The 16,065-nt window shown below is 37.3% G+C and overlaps 1 protein-coding gene across 2 annotated transcripts in view; it reads right to left on the bottom strand.

The window, feature by feature from the left end:
* Positions 1-3,656: 3,656 nt before the first annotated feature.
* SEPSECS (Sep (O-phosphoserine) tRNA:Sec (selenocysteine) tRNA synthase) overlaps positions 3,657-16,065 on the bottom strand; it is a 28,078-nt gene continuing 15,669 nt past the window's right edge. For both annotated transcript variants that reach the window (XM_075752400.1, XM_075752401.1), the window contains exons 9-11: positions 8,917-9,010; positions 8,183-8,273; positions 3,657-6,208 (exon numbers count right to left, since the gene is read on the bottom strand). In XM_075752400.1, coding sequence (XP_075608515.1) covers positions 5,959-6,208; positions 8,183-8,273; positions 8,917-9,010 — 435 coding nt within the window. In that variant the 3' untranslated portion in view covers positions 3,657-5,958. The remainder of the gene's footprint in view (positions 6,209-8,182; positions 8,274-8,916; positions 9,011-16,065) is intronic.

Here is a 16,065-nt window from a genome sequence, read left to right as displayed (position 1 = left end):
AGGCTATTTCTATTTTTATAAACTTCCTAGACACTTTCCTCATCTTCCCTTTAAAAATGTATCTTTAACTGTATCCCAAGCCCCTCCACCTACTAAGCTATTTGCAACTCCCCTACCACTCCTGAAATAGATGCTGTATACAATCAGAAGCCAGAATCTGCATATAGCTTCATTACAGAGAGAACCAGAAGAAAACAACGAAAGTAGTAAGACAACTTGTATTTAATCACAAGTTTATACAATACGTTGCAGGTTTTTTCTCTTTAGCTACATTTGACAGATTCTTCCTCCCTCAATAGCTACATTCCTCGGTTGACATATGTTGACATATTACAGACCAGACTAAGCACTCTTAGTTCCTCAGGCTCCAGAAAGACTAGTTAGAGGATTAACTAACTGCTCAACAGTATTTGTGTCAGCAAACTAGTTCTACGCATCGTATCTGCTTGGCAGTCCCATACCAAAGCAAAGCAGGAACGTTTTCCCCTGCTTCTCCTGCAGCCAGACCTTGCCGCTGCATTAGAGGGGGATCCCCCTGCCCCAGTGCCTGCCGAGCTGTCACTGCACAGAATTCAGTTCAGAAACAGTTCGGGTATGGGATGAGAATGGCTGCTAACATTTTTTCCAGAGTTTACACAGCAATCTGAGCTTTATACACAGGAAAAGCCAAATATACATAACCAATCTAGAAACCTTCCAAAATGTTGGAGACCTTGTGCTCCTCGGGTACCTTCGATCACAAGAAACGTGCCTGAGAAACAGCTTTTGAAGAGAACGGATCGGTAGAAACACTACGTGTTCGTCTTGAATTCCCAATGCAGCGGTGTGCTCCTGCTTGGGATGCCTAGTGGAAGATTAATAATGCACACTCCTCTATTGCTGCCACGTTATTTGTACAAGACCAGCTTCCCCCCCAAACAGCAGCAAGTGAAGATGGTAGCCTAATATCTGCAGCTCTTTGAGAACAATAGGAAAGGTAGCACCCAGCTGAAACCACTGTACTCTTTCTATTCACATTAGGTTAAAAAAAAAGAGCAGTTATAATTTTGCTGTAGCTGACTCAGCCTGGATTTGAATCCAGGATCTAAAGGCAAATTAAATTTCACCATCCATGTTAAGAAAGCAATTCAGCTTCTGAACTGGATCAGCTTTGATGCCATGCTACAGAATTTAGTTGAAATGTGGTATGATGAAAGACTCCTGTTCAGCAGCAGATACAATTATCACACTGATCTTAATTAGATCATGAACTTGACTTTAGGATCCCCAAAGGAGTATTGAAAGCTTGGTCCAGCTACATTGAACTTGGTCCAGAACACTGAAGCTTATCCATCAAGATAAATATATTACTAGTACTTTGATATGACAGATGCTTGATGAGTGACAGAGCAAATGCCTTTTTAACTATGATTTTTAAAAAGAATTATTAAACTGTTCTAAAGTGTAAGCTGTTATCTTTGAGGGGAAAAGTATAATACATGAAAACCAATTATTACAGAGCACATAGAGCACAATTTTTCAAGCACCGGTTTCAGAATTAAAAACAATTGAACTAAGGTTCTCTCTGTGGAGAGTCACTTTGTAACCAATTCAAGACTTTAAATAGCTATTGTTTAAAAAATTTGTCAGCTACAGAAATTGTTTTTCCTTCAGATTCCAAATCCTGTCAGGCCAGGTTGATTAAAATGTTGCACTAAAAAAAAAAAAAAAAAGAGGCAAAAACCCCAGGCAATCTAATCACCCCTTATAAAAGTGAAAACAGCAACTCAATTTTTAAAGCACCATGAACAAAAGGCTATAGCCCATCTATCATTCACATATGGATTCATGTAATGATTCTTCAATTAGAATTATTATCTATACAGCAGCTGAAGACTGAGAACTGCTGATACACTGCAGATGAGAACATTTGCTAGTCTCTGGGCTCCAGCCTTTCTTAAAAAATGATGATCGCACAATATAGATTGCTCGGTTTATATGTGTATTAAGCTGCAATGCCAGCATTTACATTTGCAACATTACAATTTTGCTTTCTTAGGCTCAAGAGAATTTGCTGCATCTGGTAGATTTTATTTGCTTTGTATCTTAGGCAATCGTTATGAACAAAGTGTGAATAGGCAGTATTATTGCTCAAATAGTCTGTTTTGTTAGTTATCTCAGATACTACAAAAGAAGTAAACCAAGAGTGGGCCTTTGAGATAGGTGGGTCATTCAGTGTCAGTTTGCTTGCAATATATTATCCCAGCGCTATTTCTATAAGGCACGTCCATCTGCTCCTTCATTTCTTCCACCTATACAGATCCAGGTAGCATAAGATGCAACATCAGAGGGAAAGAAAAGCATCTCACAGAACAGTTACAGGCACCATGAGGGAGGAAAGTCACTTTGGCGATTCAGACTGCAGCAATTTGAGCGATCCCTGCCCACTCGTGCACCCTGCCCTGTTCCCAAAGGTTACTGCCTTCAGTAAGTAAGTACCCATAGAAGGTATGTTTTGCAGAAGCAGAACAGGCAACATGCTAGCTCTCCAGCCACTGCTTCTCATACTTAAAATGCTCAAACGACCCCCAGTTTCAGTATTTGTTAATACACTGTACGAATTGCGGGAACTGCCAAGCAGACAGATCACTTTGCTACCTCTGCTACAGGGCAGTGACTTTGGGCAGAGCAGCAGACTATGTAGCAAGAACAGCAACTTCTTGAGCTTCTCTTTCTGAATCCTCAGCTCTTCTGGAACGTTTCAAGAGCTTGCCCATTCCTATTTCGCGGCTGGTAACCACATATGACCTAGCAGATGACAGAGATAGGTAACTACATAATTAGTAGCTGTTAGATAGCCTTACCAAATGGGCATCTGTTCTTGGTGTTTCTACGAAGGATTCTTGCTGTATGAGCCCCAAGTACGTTCTGAGGCCCAGGTAGCCTTCCTATGTGTCTCACTAGTAATGTGGGTGCTGGAGACAGCAAGGTGGCTCTTGCAGATTTTGGAGGTATGTGGAAGCCTTTAGTGCCATGTGCCTATGTAGAGGGTAGGAAAAAGGCTGCACAGTTAATCAAGAAGCTTCTTATTGCACTGTACAATCTTAGAAACATCTTCGTAGAAGGAAAATATTGTTAATGTATTTGTTTTACTCTGCATAGTTTGACAAACCTATGCCCATGCTATTACCATCTTTCACAGTTGGTGAGACCTGCCATAGCCATGAAATACCTGTTTGTACAAAGGAAATGAAAACTCTGCTCATGGGTGTATGTTCCAGTATTGTTGCACTACTTTATTACAGATATTAGTGAAAAGAGAATAAGTGATTTATACTTTTCCTTGAAAAATACTTTTTATCTCCTGGATCTCCTAAATAACCAATTATTCTTCATTTACTTGAAAGTATATTGCTATTCGAATTACTTAAAATTTCATTATATTTATAATGACATTATATAATGTTTCCATCTCTAAAAATGTAATATTAAGTGAAGGCATTTAAGGGGACAAAGTAAGCAAACAAAACTGAAAACCAATACACCAGCTTACCAAAATAACATAACACAAATATTTAGTTCAAGAGTTTATACACATGATGGGACACATTTCTCAAAACATTTTACATTTTCTGACTTCAGGTGGCATGACTAAGATTGCGAAGAGATGTAATGACACATGAATTAAAAATCTTTTTTTTTTTTTTTTTTTTTTTTTTACTTAAAACCATCATCTTGGGGTTTGGGGTTTTTTATAAATAAAAATAGGTTTAAAAGGTCAAAATCAGAATAAACCACTTAATTCTTTCCCTGGATACTTGTTTATAGCTATTTGTTGAAATTTTCAGCTTTGATTTCAAATGGGAAACATTTTGAAGACAGGAAAAACACTACCTGAGAAAGCAGTACAATCTATAGTAGAAGTGAATTAATTATTTGCAGCAGACAATTTATTATCAGAACATAAAAGGTAGAGGTTTCTTCCTCTCAGAGAAGGCAACTGTTGTTTTCTTTATTCACTTTCAGGGTATTATTTATTCATCAAATGCTTATTTTAGCTGCTACCATACACCTCCCTAAACTCTTGTAACAATAGTTCTAATGTTCGTGTTATGTGACTAGTTCCCTAAATTAATAATTGATACTCATTCAGACACAGAACAGCAGTATTGAAAATCAAGAAGGTATCACTAAGGCCTTGTGGTTTTCACTGGCTGCTCCAGTATACTGAATACTGAGGCAGTGAGCTGCTGTTTTGGCTCCCAAGCTTGTGGAAGAGCTTTACTGACTGGAAAAACTGAGGTACAGCATGCTCTCAATAAAAAAAAAAAAAAAAGGTAAAAAAAAAAAGAGCAAGAGAAGAAAAATTTACTTCTCCTTATAGCCACAAGGACTCAGTGGTAAAGTCATATTACATTTCTCCTAAGGTGTGTTTGTACAGCAAGTAACAACTGTGACTGTAGTCCAGAGAGCCATACCTTCCCAACCTTTAATCAATCTAACTTCTAACTGTAGCAATAACAACTGAGAAGCAGCAGTCCAATTTAAGCTTAAGATACAATAGACCTCACTAAGTGAGAGCACCTTCATGATGATTAGCATACTATTAACTTGTACGTATTAACATCACCTCTTGTATCAATTCATTTGAACACGCTGGATAGACAATCCTTTCAAAAGCACCACTATTTTGATTAAGCAATTTGCAGGGGGCTCTGAAGGATACATATCTCAGATCCCACCAAACAAAGTAGCTAGAATATTTCCTGACATTTAGAACTCTAACTGTGGTGTCCCAAGTATGGCTACATTACAGACAAAGAAAATGCCTTTGAACATGAAGCTCACTTTGAACAGTAAATGTCATAAAAACTACATACAATGTAGTTGTAATTGCATTTAAGAATAATTAACTAAAAGTTCTGCAACCTACAGCACTGTCACTCCGGCGATATGGAACCTTTGTTTCAGGAACAGACTCTGAATCTATTGTTTGCTTAATGAATTCAAATCAGCAACTGCACACAGCCACAGAAGCAACAGTGCCAATGGCAAGAGACACTTCAGAAATGGAAGTCTATAAATTTTAACAACAATGGACTAAAAATGCCAAAATACTCTCAAGGTCTCACTGGCTCTTGAAACTGCTGCATTAATCCAACAAGGCATTCCTCCTTTTCAGTGGGTCTCTGGCCTGATCACCCTACCGAAGAAAAGACGAAATGGAAAAAAGAAAAAAAAAAAAAAAAAGACTGTACCTCTCCACAACCCCTTGCTTTCATTATTAAAATTCCTTTGGGTTGCTGAACTATACAAATGTTTCCAAGAGCCAAGTACTGACAGGATATGAGGTATTCTAGGTTTTATTTTGCCACTGAGGGCTGCTTTGTCCTAGGCAGTTCTTGAGAGATGAGAACACCCAAAACCACTACTATTGCAACTCTACTGTTTCTCAGGCATTTTTAACATTGTATTTAGTAAGGGCTATCCCAAAACTTATATAAATCTTCAAAAAGAAACTAAAAGTAGCTGATGAGAAATGAGATATTTTGAGAGCAGTGAAACATTTCTTGCTGGATGGTCTATACCTAGGAAGGAATTCAATCAGTGCCACAGAAAATCTTGTTAATCAAGAATATGTGAATAAGCATTCTGTGACTTGCTGAACACCAGTCCACATAGTCACCCACAGACTGAAAGGCCAGCTCAAGTTCTTCATGAATGTAAAGCTTTAACTTTGGCAGAGATGAAGTGCATATTTGTGCTACACAAAACTTATGTCTGGCCTCTGTCTTGGAGAGAACATTACCAACTTTCTTTAAAACTGAATTTCACCCAAGGTGGGGGGGGGGGTTTGTTGTTGTTGCTTTCAGATGAGGAATAAATTTTCTCCATTGCAGATTCACAATGCTAACCCAATACAAACCTGACATACTTTAAACAAAAGCGTATCTTCCTGTGTTACTAAACCTTTATCTTCTAGTCTTCAAGTTGTTCTGCGCCTGTATTAGAATTATTTATTTCATTTACACTTTTTTCTTGCTTTGCTTCTTTTCTAGAAGTCTTCAAACACTTGTCGAGTCTTTTTAGGAATACATCTACATCTTGCTTTTTAATTCCAATTGCTGAGGCAGCATTGAGGTAAGCACAGGGATAGTCATTTGCATGTGACATAAAACCTTTAAAAGTGTAGTTATTCACTGTTTGTACAGTCCCACAGGGAACAACCCTGAAACAAACAAACAAAATTGTGATTCAGTTGAAGATGCCTTGGACATTTTACGTGATATCCTATGATGAACACACTTACACAAGTTCCTGTACAGTGTAATATCTGCTAACTAAACAAATCAATGTGAGCAGGCTTAGATCAGGCATTCTCCAAGTTAGTGCATCACTATGAGTGACAGTAGTAGTAGATCCTGCATTAGCTCAAGTCTGTGTGCATATGCGTATGTCCCTTCCCCTCCTCAGTTAAATTATGAAGGTCTTCATTACTGATATTTATGAGTTCCCCAGTGTGGGGGGTGAAAAAGACATCTGCAGCAAACTTTCCTATTTCATAACAAGCCTTAGCTATCCAACCCACTCTGTGTCTGACCTGGGTCTGTTCACCCCCTCACCCCAGGCTCCCCGGGTCACCATATGGACAGCAGCCCCAGTGCAGACATCTGCTCGGCATTGTGTACTGCTGTCCAAATGTCTGGGTTCAAGTGATTCAGAGAGCTCAGGATCCCAACTTCCTCCCATCCATTCCTCTCTACCGCATCTCCCTTTTCCCCCATCCTATGATGTTAACCTCATATTCATTCCCTCCTTGCAATGGATACTTTTTGCCACTGCTTCTACCTCTTCGTCATACTAAGAACCTCTACCTATTACACCCTGTTTCCCAGCACTTTCAGTACATATCCATTCCCTGATAAATCAAGTCCGTAATCCACATCCTTACTTGTTAAAGGAACAACTTGCCTTGTGGCTATAGTTAAAGCCTACACAAGCAGTTAGCGCTGATCAATTGATAAAGAATTTACTACCTCTATAGAGACATTCCCTGCAGTTCATAAAAGAAACTGCATTCAGACAAATACCACTAGGATTAGCAGATCCTTCTCCATCCAAGTGCTCTGACCACAGGTTATGCAAAAGCCTGTATGCTAGTGAAGTAGGGAGCTGCTACTCCTACCACTGGCATTTAGCACAAGCATAACAGTTAAAATCTGTTGAAATGCCAGGTCAAACAAATATTACAAAAGAACTACATAAAAACCAGAAAAACCAGAAACCTTTATACCAGGCAAAGAATTGGAGACTTTTAACTTCAAAAATCGAACCTTTTGAATCATTTCAGCCAAAGATGGCTGAAATTGCAGGACAAGCCAAGGTTAGGACAGGCAAATTAAAAAGAGCATCTAACTACAGTACATATAGATTTACTGTCATTCATCTGTGCAAGAATTGGAATAATCCAAGCTAATGAAGCATACCTTCTGATGTGGAAACATTCAGCTCTGCTACAAAAAAATTACATTAAGTCTATGGCAGAAGTTAGCATGGCAGCAGTAATATTCAGATTAAGGAATCCTGCCAAAACAAATTTTACATCATTCTCTTCTTCCAAAAGGCTTAAACGAAAATAATTAAAATTTATTTGGCTTGCATTTTTACGTGTCTCTAAGAATAAATTCAGCTCGGAGTGGCTCAGGTTGTAGATTTTAAAACATATATAATTTTTTTTAAACAAAATTAGTTCCAGAAAGCAGGATTTTCTTCCATATGACAAAAAGCTATGTAGGGTATTAAAAGCTTATTCCCCTGACATCCAGCACAACCATATTTGTGCTGCAATAAACAAAACAAAGATCTTCCCTAAGTAGCTTACAACTTAACTATAAGATCAGACAACAGCTGGAAACTAAATGAAACCGAGGGGTACTAGGGAATAATGACACTAAATTAAATGGGCATAGATTCTATATGTAGCCTACCAAAGCTAACAAAGGCAGCCCTCATTGCTAACACAAGCAGGTAGACATTAACAGTAGATAACAGTGATGAAGAAGGGTGTATTACTCTCTGACTTACTATTGTTGGACTGTAATCTGTAATCATGAGACAATTGGTACAAAGTCAATATTACAGGATTTCATAAAATATATGCTAATACAACCCCCCAAATTTTTCAAATTCATAGCATCCTCACCTTGCTCCAGAAACTTGTCTTGTGAAAAGCATAGATCCAAGTTGGGTAACAGCAGCATCATTATTTTCATTTAGATTCTTCAGTGACATGGCTAAAGTAACAAAAGGTCAGGTTAAAACTACCACAAAGCTCCTTTTTCTACAAAGAACCACCACAGAGGACAAGCTGTTTTCCAACAATAAAAATCTAGCCAAATATTTCTGTTTGAATACAAAGAAAAAAAAGAAATATGAATACTATATTTTGTAATTTTTAATTTTCCCACGAGCTGTCATAGATTAGTTCTTTGGTTAGTCTGTATGTAAGGTAGATTCTGCACAGGTAGGCAATATTACTTTGGTGTTCAGCAGAGTTTTTGGTTAGAACAAGTATCCTGAGTAGGAATTCCATAATCTCTTTTAGAGCACTATAAGATGGTGGGTAAAATAATTATACCCTAATTTCTTTTTGACATCTCCTTATTTATAAAGTATTACTGCATGCTAACATATTCTGTCTGCCTTGATTACAATAACTGAGTATGCTGGACAGGGGCAATTTTGTAAAAAAATAAAGGGCCCAACTCACTACTTTTATAGTAGGTTACCTTATTGGGTTCAATGGCTTCATACCAGCCTAAGAAAAATTTAATGGAGTGTAGTGAACAATGTTCAATATATAGGAAGTGTATGTGAAAGTGCATTATGAATGCACAGTATATTAGATTTTTTTTAAAGATAAAAAACAACAATTACCTAAAGAAATGGGATTATGTGGTGTGTCTAACAGTCTCTCATTGTGGTTATCTGCCAGCTTCTTCAGCTCACTTGAAAGATAGGAAAACATCTCCTGGAAAAAAAGGTGCAATATTTTTGTTATTAGCTATCAAACAGAGAAAATAGCAGCTATTTCACAAAACTGTTCAGTCTCTATTATATCCTACAGGTGCCCAGCTGATCCTCTTTTCATGTGTACCAAATAAGTGGACCAGACAATTCTCTGAAATCATTCTATAAAGGAACAGCTCCATTTCCTGAACGTTGTTCTTCCCCCTCAGGCTGGTACAAAGCTCTCTACCTGGTCTGATATATGTGCTTGGGATGTCAGTCAGTCTCTCTGTGGCCCTGAAACCTGGGGAAGGAAAATCTTGAAGAGATTCCCACTGCACAGCAGGTCCTACCCCAGCCCACTCCTGCAAGAGCTTCCCCCCCCGCCCCCGTTACCATCCCAGATGGCCATGTTACAGCAAATTGCTCCTTACTTTGTTTTCTTTCTATTAACACATTCCACACTAAAAATAGTGCATTTTGTTACCATGTATCACGCAATCACAATTACCACTAGTGCACAGATTTTTTTTTCTGTGTGAGAATGGCAATACAGTCTCCTAAGGCGAAGGCTATGAGCACACATTTGAATGCATTTTGTTTCACATAATATACACTCTCCTGAATACTCAGCTCTATTGTGCAGCCAGTCCTCTTCCTGGGACCAACCCTTCCTGTTCAAGCCTACTAAAAGAATGGAGATATCTGAATTTCTGTTATCACTTAATTAGATTGCACCTTTATTGTGAAAGTGTCATAAAACTGAGATTCATAAATGTTTTGGCTCAGATACAAGTGACACTGCACATAAAAGGCTGCTTCTCTTACTTCATCCCTGTTTTATTCCCTCCCTCTTCCCCAGTAAAAATCTATGATAATTGCTCATGGTCTTCCTCAGTTTAATATCTTTCTCTTCGCAGATCAGCTCAAAACACTTATGGACAGAGTGAGAATAAACACCATTCTTCTTATTGTATCCTTTGGCTTCTTTTCCATCCTTTTTAATGCTTAGTATCTCATAAAAACTAGCAAAGAGAGATACTGGGTAGTCCTTTTAAAAGATACTAAACATCAGATTTTTCCTCTTTCTGGCCATAAAGATTGTGCTGCTCATCTGCTTCAATGTGACTGCCTGTTTAAGCATCCTCATCAATTTCTGGACCTGACAAGTGATTTTTCATTCTTTAAATAGAGTTGCCTCTTCTGTTTGTAGACCAGTATCCCGTTCTGACCTGTGCACTCTGACAGATACAAATTATAGCTCGTGATCAAAATTATGTTTTTGAGCAGAACCTCTCAAAGGTCTTATGAAACCAAATGAGCTTTGTGGTAGCTAAGTTAGAAGAATGTTACAGCTGCTTTTCTTGAGCCACTGCAGTAAGCCCAATCTCGCTTCATGAGTGACCAAATGAACACAGCTCCCGACCTGTTCTTCCCAATACCATAGAATGAATTCAGCCAGACAGGAAAAAGTACCATGTTACTGGCTAAATGAATAAGGGTATTGATTCAACTATCAACAAGAGCATAAAGCTTCTGTAATACTTGCAACAAAACAAAAAATTTTGGGAGGCATCTATCATTAATTATAAGAACTTGAAATTTGTGAAAAATCATTCTTATTTTTCAGAGGCATTTGTAAATCAAGTGATTTTATGGTTTCAATTCATCAGAGTTTATTTACACGTCAGTTGCAGAAGTTGAAAAACATTTATGTTTCAAATGTCCAGACACTTTTTGCCTTACTTCTGGTTCCTCACTGAATACAAACACATTACTCCTTTGTTATTTACTTGCCACAATGAGCATCACCAATGTGTTAGCCAATTTATTAGTATTTCTTTGGAACCCAAACCATAAATTAATTTGTGCTCCCTCTGCTGGCTATTTATTTCCACAACTGAAGCAAAGTATTACAGAAGTATACATAAATTGTGTCTACTATGGAGGTATTACTGGTGAAATTAGTACCGAGAAAAAACTGTACTGGAACAGGAAGAAATTCCTAGAGTAATTAATTTCAGTGTGTTGTACCTAGAGAATTCTCTATTGTATCTCTTACAGCATTTATTGATGAAAGTACTGCAAGTTGGTATAACTACATACCCACTGTAGAAACGTATTAAATTAAATTAAGATTAAATACCTAGGTTACTAGATGAGCCTTTACATACACAGGAATTTGTTAAAACAAGGGAGAATGGAAAGATGGAAAAAAAAATATCCAAGTATGTATTTTTCACCTGTTTGAAGTTACCTGAGCACAAATTCAGAACTTCTTATTTTTATGAACGACACTATTTTACATCTTTCTGTTGGAAGCCCTCTAGATATTTTATAGTTTCAGAAGTTAAGCAGTTTGTTGCAAAATAGATTAACGGCCTTTCCACAAAAAAAGGAAAAAAGTAGTATTTTTGTGAGGTCAAATCTATAACCAACCTCTATTATAAAATATTTCTGTTATGTAGAAAATCTATAAGCACCCTAAGCAATTATATACAAATGAGCTCTTACATCATTGATTTTCTGTGGTAGGCACTCAAGCTTTCTCCAATGAAGCTAACCATTACGCTGTTGCACTGAACAATCCAAGCACTAAATGTCAGTTAAGTTTCTTTATTTAATTCACTCTTTCCCCTTAGAAACTTATCCCAAACCCCACCAGGCTAGTGAAATGAATGCTAAACTATGTGAAAACATCTTGTACTCCTTCTGGTCTTTCCAACACCTAAACCAATAAAATACCTCAAAAAAGAGGAAGAAGTCAACAATTGTATATGTGTCAAATGTGCTGAATGACTCGATTATTTGAACAAAACAGCCTACTTCCACATACATGTATAAAAATATTTTCTAGTAGTTTTGTAACAATTACTAGAAATATTGGAATCATACTGTATTTACATTATAAAACTACTTTTAATAGAACCTACGCTAACATGGGTGACTCTTCATTTGTTGCTCCATTGTGATAACCACTGTTCTTCCAAATGAAAATAACTACAGGGAAACAAGTAAGGAAAAAGCCAGTAACTCCAGAGAAAAAGCAGAAGATGGGGGTACTAAATATGCCATTAGTTGCAAATCAGGTGACAGAGACACAACTGATGAAGGCCAGAAAACTTTTTGTCCGTGGTTGAAGCTATCCTAGCTGGTTCTAACCACCCAGCTTGCTTATGTTCGGAGTCTGTAACACTCTGCCCTCCTCTGTTTCACTCTCATCTGAAAAGATGAGTTGTCCTCAGAGAACAGCCATATAGCTGTTCATGGCACTGAAGAACACACTGCAGAAGAATCATTTTACAACCTCTTTGAACCAGATACAGACTGCCAACTCATGTGCTGTACCTGAGACTGATCTGGTCCCATCTTAAATTATTTTGCAGCAGCAGCCGTTTAGAATGCAAGCATCATAGCCTCTCCTCTGCTTTGCTATCAGACTGACCAGCTGCATCTGATCCGGGAGCTGACCAGACCACTCGGCACAGCACCTCATGCAGGAGGCTGCAGTGCTGAGCATGCAGGCCTGTTAGTGCATGCCCCAGCAGAAGGCTTACTTTCTTGAAATGCAGCCAAATCCATGGCAGAAACTGTACGCGTACATGTGGGATACCTACATATACCACATAGCCTCATATATAGATTCTCTTGCTTTGCAACACCAAGAATTTTGTTCTGAATTTATAATATGGAAATGGAAAGTTTTAAAAATATGAAATGAATTACAGAACCTTTAAATCTTTATAGCATATAAAAGTAATCTAACAGAAACTGCCCAATAAGTCTTGCCAACCTGACACAGTAACATTAATGCTGACAGTCACCACAGTTGTATTTTTTTAAAAGGTCTTTCTTAACACCGACCAACACATTTTCTCTTCAGCACTTCCAAGACCTTAAGATCAGGTTCCATGTGGGCCATACCTCTTCAATAACATGCTTTGAGTACGTAAGCCTCTTTGAAGCTTCCATTCATACCTGGCACTTTTTTAACTACACAAGACCATTTAAGAGAATGATTACATTCAGTTAAACTATCTTGCTTCCAGCCTCTCTAAAATTTGAATATGGTTCCACATATTTCACATGAGGAAAATCCTGCAATATTCCCACACATTTGACAAATTACAGAGTAGCAAATTGAGTAGACAAAAAAAAAAGAGTAACAAATGTATTTCGTCTTGTAAGAATATTTAATTGTTTTACATTAATATCCAATATTAAATTGCTTTTCTCTTATCCTTAAATTCAATCATAAGTAGAGCAGCAATATAAACTCACATTGAACTGTACAGAATAATTGCATCAATGATAAACCATGAAATGTAAACTCAGTATTTTACTGAATTGTAAAACCCAAACAATTTCCTCACACTCAGCGTGATTTTAAATATTTTAGATACATACTCCATAAGGACAAAAAAATGACTCCAGTTAATCATGTTTAGAAAGTATACAGACAGATGGATACAGATAGAAAAAGCTCCATCACGTCCCAAGTAACACAAATACATTTAAGGAAATCAGAATTATCTTGATCTTTAGATTGTTAAGGAAAGTCTAATGAGGAAATCCATAACTGCTAAAACCAAAATGAAGCCATCATCTCTTCAGGAATACCAATATCATAATTAAATGGATTAAATGGACCACATTGGAAAGATATTTAACAAGTATTAAACCTGACATGTAAGGTTCTGAAGGTAAACCCTGAATGTAGGGTCATTGCTCTCCATCAATTCTGAGGTGACAAGTCTACTGTTTGTGCTATTACACAGCATAACCACTACAGTTCCTATATGTGGCCTGGCTCAGACACATCAATACATACATGAAAACAAAGAGTGTTAAGACCTGGTGATGCAGAACATGGGACACAACATAACCCGTACTGAAGAAATCAAAGAAGTCGCTAGAAAAACATAGCCTTTACATAATATTGTCAGTTCTTTAAAAACAAAGCTATTAAGAAATTTGACTATGGATCAGCTGCCATTATCTGCGTTACAAAAGGACCTAGAATCCCCTACTAAGATAAGAAAACCTGTTCTAAACACCACATAAACATATAAAAAGGAATAGTGAACATTTAGAACAAGTGAGAATACATTCTGTTACTGGTCATCTTCCATCCTTTCTCTGGAAACATCACGGCTAAATACTACTGTTGAAAACATTCCTTACTAAGCTTTCATATATGGCCACCTTTATTCAGACACTTCACAGTGTGTGTACATTACTTCCTCACTCTTCTGTCCTCAAATCCATTGCACCATTTTACTCTTTCATATCATAACATATAATCTCATATCCTCAGACAACTGCACACTCTGTGACTGCCAGCTTGCCAGAAAATCCCACTCCATGTACATGCTCCTCTCCCTCATATAATCTCTTCCCTTCCTATATTAAACAGTTCATCCGTGTGAAAGAAAAATTGGGCAGACTATTTCTTTCCTTGGTTGTGTGAGATTAATCTCTTCTCAGTAACATTCTGGTCTTTCTGGCTTAAGCTCAAATAACCTGAAGTAACACCAATGTGAATAAGGATAAGGTAAAAAGAGAAAAAAAATACTTGAAGTTTTTTATAGCTGACTTTTTGTGTGAGTAGGTGTACCTGCACCAATATAGAAAGGAGTACTCAATGTCATGCTATAAATAGCTCCTCCTGGGAGCCTAATAGCTCTGCCTCTGCTTTCACAGAGCACAGGCAATAAACTATCACTATTACATTTTTACAATTCAGGAACAAACAGATTTAAGCAAAAAAAGGTTTCTATTTCTACAGCAAATCCAATAAAAGAAACATATTTATGCCATATATAAGGCTGTGTTTATAGAGTATACTCACATTTGAAATAAAAAGACCTGAAGTTGTAAAAACATAATGCTTTATCCACTTTAGAATTCTACTTCCAAGAAAATAACATGATTAAAAATATGCAGCTATTCATTAAGACATTTTATTTATGAAAGAATTATTATTTATCACTTGGAGAATATTTATACTGCCCATTATGTATCTGCTACCACTGTAAATCTAACGTCAAAATCAGCTTTGCAGAAGACACAATAAATTCACATGAGTTTCTTTTGGAGATGAGAGTGAAGGGGGAAAAGATACAATTTGCTTTTTAATGAAGACGCAAACCATACATGGCAAAACATACACCAGTCCAGAATAAAATGTTAGAAACTGTATTGCATTGCAATAGTGGTAAAAGTGGTAACTGCTTTCAGGGTTTCATAAGCCATGTTTTTATTTTAGTTCCACAGATCACCACTTAGTCATTGTAAGGCCACTAAGCTGGTTTGGTTTTCTACAGTCTAGCTATTCCTGTGAGACTGCAATTCCAGTACGGAATTTCTGGATGCCTCTACAAGCAGCTAGAAACAAGTCACAGCATCCAGCACTATTGCCCTGCCAGGTAATCAGAGGCATCAGCAAACTGTCAGCAGGAAACAACTGGAACGTAGTTTCTAAATAAAATAATGGAACAGATTGTGTGTGATTTAAAACTATTAACTTAACAGTACTTAATTCACAGCATTTCCTTACCTAAAACCCTCTACAAAAACAATCCTCTGTGTTTATATATAAAGATAGCACATTCAGGCTTGTATTATGCCCAGAATTAAGGACAACTCAAGATGTACAGGTTCCAGCCTTAGACCACTTGAATGTTTGTGTGTCTGTGAGAAGCAGAGAAGAAACCTAGCTCTTTATCTACATGAATACCTTAAATGACAGTATTTTTCTCTTTTTGTGGCCATGCACAGTATTAATAACCTAACCAGAAGCTGTGATTCTCCAGAGGATGTGGTATACAAACATTTAATAAAACACACTCATAGCACAAAGGCACAACAGGGCCAAATGAAGAAAAGCAGAGACCTCTAGGTTATCTCTGAGTGTCTGACCTCATGGTTTAGTCCTGGAAGTAGTGTGACCATAACAACACAACACAGTACTTCTCAGATTAAGCTTTTGTGGGAAAAATTCTTCTGTATTAGTCACACTTTAGAACAAATATGAATATTGTACAAGTACAATACTGTAATAGCACAGGACCTCAG

This window comes from Balearica regulorum, chromosome 4, assembly GCF_011004875.1.
Source record: "Balearica regulorum gibbericeps isolate bBalReg1 chromosome 4, bBalReg1.pri, whole genome shotgun sequence".
NCBI lineage: Eukaryota > Metazoa > Chordata > Aves > Gruiformes > Gruidae > Balearica > Balearica regulorum.
The sequence above is the reverse complement of the archived record's forward strand: the minus strand, read 5'-3'. Positions and strand labels throughout refer to the sequence as shown.